Source organism: Aedes aegypti, unplaced genomic scaffold, assembly GCF_002204515.2.
Source record: "Aedes aegypti strain LVP_AGWG unplaced genomic scaffold, AaegL5.0 Primary Assembly AGWG_AaegL5_hic_scaff_858_PBJ_arrow, whole genome shotgun sequence".
Lineage (NCBI taxonomy): Eukaryota > Metazoa > Arthropoda > Insecta > Diptera > Culicidae > Aedes > Aedes aegypti.
The window spans coordinates 13,229-16,293 of NW_018736556.1; the positions used below are offsets into that span (position 1 = coordinate 13,229).

The following is a 3,065-nucleotide window of genomic DNA, read 5'->3' on the forward strand; positions in this document are numbered from 1 at the left end:
TGTGGAACATCATCAGTATTCGGTTTAAGACAATATTTCTCACCAAATTTCGCACAAGAACTGTTCTCCTCCTGCTTTTGTTATTTACGGCTCCGTCCGGTGCTCCTCTTAGTCGAGTTGAAATTGGAAACATTCGGAAACTAATATTCGTTGTCGTTGAAAGTTGAAACTGACGAATTGACTAAGTTTAATAAGTTTTATGGGAATTTGTAAACCGGTGTATGTGCAACTTCAAAACAATACTGGTGTATATGACGTGACGGATGTGCAAAACGAACTGTCAAACCGACGCATCAAGCAAGGTGTATGTATCAATCAAGGTATGGTATCGACGAATCATCCATGGTGTATGTGAGCAGCACAAAGCAAAAGGGTTTATTCTCTAATTTGACCTGTTTTTCAATTAAATTCAAAACAAATCGGATTTGTTTAATAGTGGTTAGAAACAGTGTTCTTTTTTTCAACTTATAGTAGACATCGCAATAGAAAAAATGCAAAACATTTTAAACAGGATTTAAAATGCTTTACAATATTTTGCATCGCATTTTTCTCGAAACCATCCGAGTGTTAGATACGCCGATTTGAAAAATCATGCTTGACTTGTACGAAATTCGCGATTAATTTAAAACATTCCTGAAATAATCCTTGCACAAACTTTAGGAACATTTTTTCATCAGTGCAGGTCAGGCTTTGCAGAATTCGCTCTCATTTGAGTATGAAGCACGATCAAAGCAAACAAAGAAAAACATCCCATGTGTTGCGGTCCACGATCGTCATTGTATCGCAAGGTGTAACAAGTCTGATAAATGGAAGCAGCTAGCGAGAGCCCCAAAGAGAGAGCAATGATAAAACCCATTTTACTCGCTTATTTACCGTTGGGGATAGGTATTTTTCTTTACTGGCACGATAAACAATCCATGAACTTCCAATAGCAATAGTGTCCCCCAGGCTTGGAGCATGTTTAGAGGGGTTTTATCATACACTACTATCCCCCCAATCTGATCAAAGTTGTAGCAGTATACGATAAACAGTCTCTCATAATGTGCAGCATGTTATGATAGTTACAGAGAGCGATACGTGAGCGATTATCTCAATTTTCTTAGGATTCAATCCCTGGTGCAGGTATAGGTAATCGTGTAGAATTTTTCAGCAGTGCACAATCCTCAATCGTTTCCAAACTTCCCCGTCTGAAACTTTTCAACATCGAGCTCTCGTCGCTCTCGCTTTTGGCTCTCATCTGCTCTTTTGTGGGTGGGTCAGCTGGCAACATAAATTTATGTTAAGGTTGTAAACAAAACATAAACCCTAGAATCTCACGGCGCGAAATGAACGTCGATTCCACCGAATCGAAATCTGCTGGATTTATAACAGGTAGCAAAAATTCTATTAGTAGAAACAAATTTACCTTAATTTTTATAATATTCTCAATTTCAGCCCATCAATCTCTCAAAGCCCACCACCAACGTTGGCGCAAAATCAAGCTGGGCGTAGATGCATTGGATCAACTGACCGGGGGTGGCATAAGCTCACGTGGCATAGTCGAAATTGCCGGAGATCCCGGTTCGGGTAAAACCCAAATGTGCCTCCATCTGGCTTTGGCTTGCCAGATGCAATGTGAGACGCGGAAAGGAGTTGTGTACATAAGCACCGAGCATCCGTTCCCCTCCAAGCGATTGGTTCAAATGGAACAAGTGATGAAGCGCAATCTCAGGATAACGGAAGATAGCATGAAGTTTACGGATAACATTTTCGTCGAACATCTGAACACAGCTGTAAGTTAGAAAGAACACAATGTACAACATTTTTTGCAATTTCGTAGAAGACCACTTAAGGGTATCAGAGATTAGGTATATAATATATTATAGTGAAGACAAAAGTTATAGATGTTAAAAACTGGATATATTTCAAATTCAATATATCATTTGTTAGTTTTTTATCTTGACTTGATGTGAAAACAATGCCTTGTACGCCAATCTTCGTATTGAGTCGCTACAACTCGTATTACCTCTTTCAGGTAGCTCTAGAAGAATGCGTCAACCAGAGGCTCCCCATTCTGTTGGAGAACAACCCGATAAGTTTGCTCATAATCGATTCCATAACGGCGGCCTACACCGAGGAGCAGAACTTCGTGGACCGCGCCCATTCGTTCCGGCGGGTGGTCAATGCCCTGCATTCCCTACAAGACAAATTCGATTTTGGAGTGCTTTGTACGAACCAGGTGCGATCCGTGGTCGACAGTTCCACGTTGGACGACGAACGGATAGTTCCCGCCATGGGGCTGGCCTGGGGCTCTCTGGTGCACACGAGATTTCAGCTAAGCCGGACTCCCGGAAGTGGTGAGCGACGGTGTCAGTTGCTGTTCAGTCCCATGGCGGCCCCGGGGCACTGTAGCTTTGCCATTACCGAAGCAGGGATTTCGGATTTTGCGTAGCTTACGATTAAGAGTTGGAACATGGCCGTTAGATTCACAGTTTGTTTTAATTGTACATTTAAAATATAGAATTTTACACGTATTCCGCCGTATCTGTTCTTTTTGATTCACTATTCTATGATTGATTGTGTTTTTCTTCCTAATAAATATGCTATTTTTGTTTCAATTATTTTGCCTACTCTAAACGTTTCCTGTCCAACGTGTGGTTTTCATATTGATTTTATTTTTTTTTGCTTCTACGTTTTTTTTTGTTTGTCCTCTTAAATTATCCATTCTAGTTGAAATCACAAAATATCACAAATAGAAGCTAAAAGTACCAAATGCCCGTGTGTTGTTCTGTGTATAAAATATAAATGATTGTAAAACTGTTGTTGAATTGTACGGATGGCTAGAGTTTAGGAAACGAATGAAGTAATGTAATTTTTGTACATCTGTCAAATGATTTTTTACGTCTAGTTCTCAGTACAATGTCCTAAGGTTCGTGAAGTGCATGTATTTAAAGGTCTCAGGTGTCTTGGTATTCTGTAATGAGTGAAGCATCGCTTAGACATAGGGACATAGCTCGTTATCCGCAACACTTTATTGAAGGACTAACAATAAGAAATTCTCTCCTCTCACACTTTCTTTCGAATAT

At 40.0% G+C, this 3,065-nt stretch overlaps 1 protein-coding gene across 1 annotated transcript; it reads left to right on the forward strand.

The window, feature by feature from the left end:
• Positions 1 to 1,105: 1,105 nt before the first annotated feature.
• LOC5566466 (DNA repair protein XRCC3) lies at positions 1,106 to 2,718 on the forward strand. The gene is made up of 3 exons (XM_001650798.2): positions 1,106 to 1,371; positions 1,435 to 1,772; positions 2,015 to 2,718. The coding sequence occupies exons 1-3, from the start codon at positions 1,326 to 1,328 to the stop codon at positions 2,429 to 2,431; spliced, it is 801 nt and encodes a 266-aa protein (XP_001650848.1). The 5' UTR covers positions 1,106 to 1,325; the 3' UTR covers positions 2,432 to 2,718.
• Positions 2,719 to 3,065: the final 347 nt, after the last annotated feature.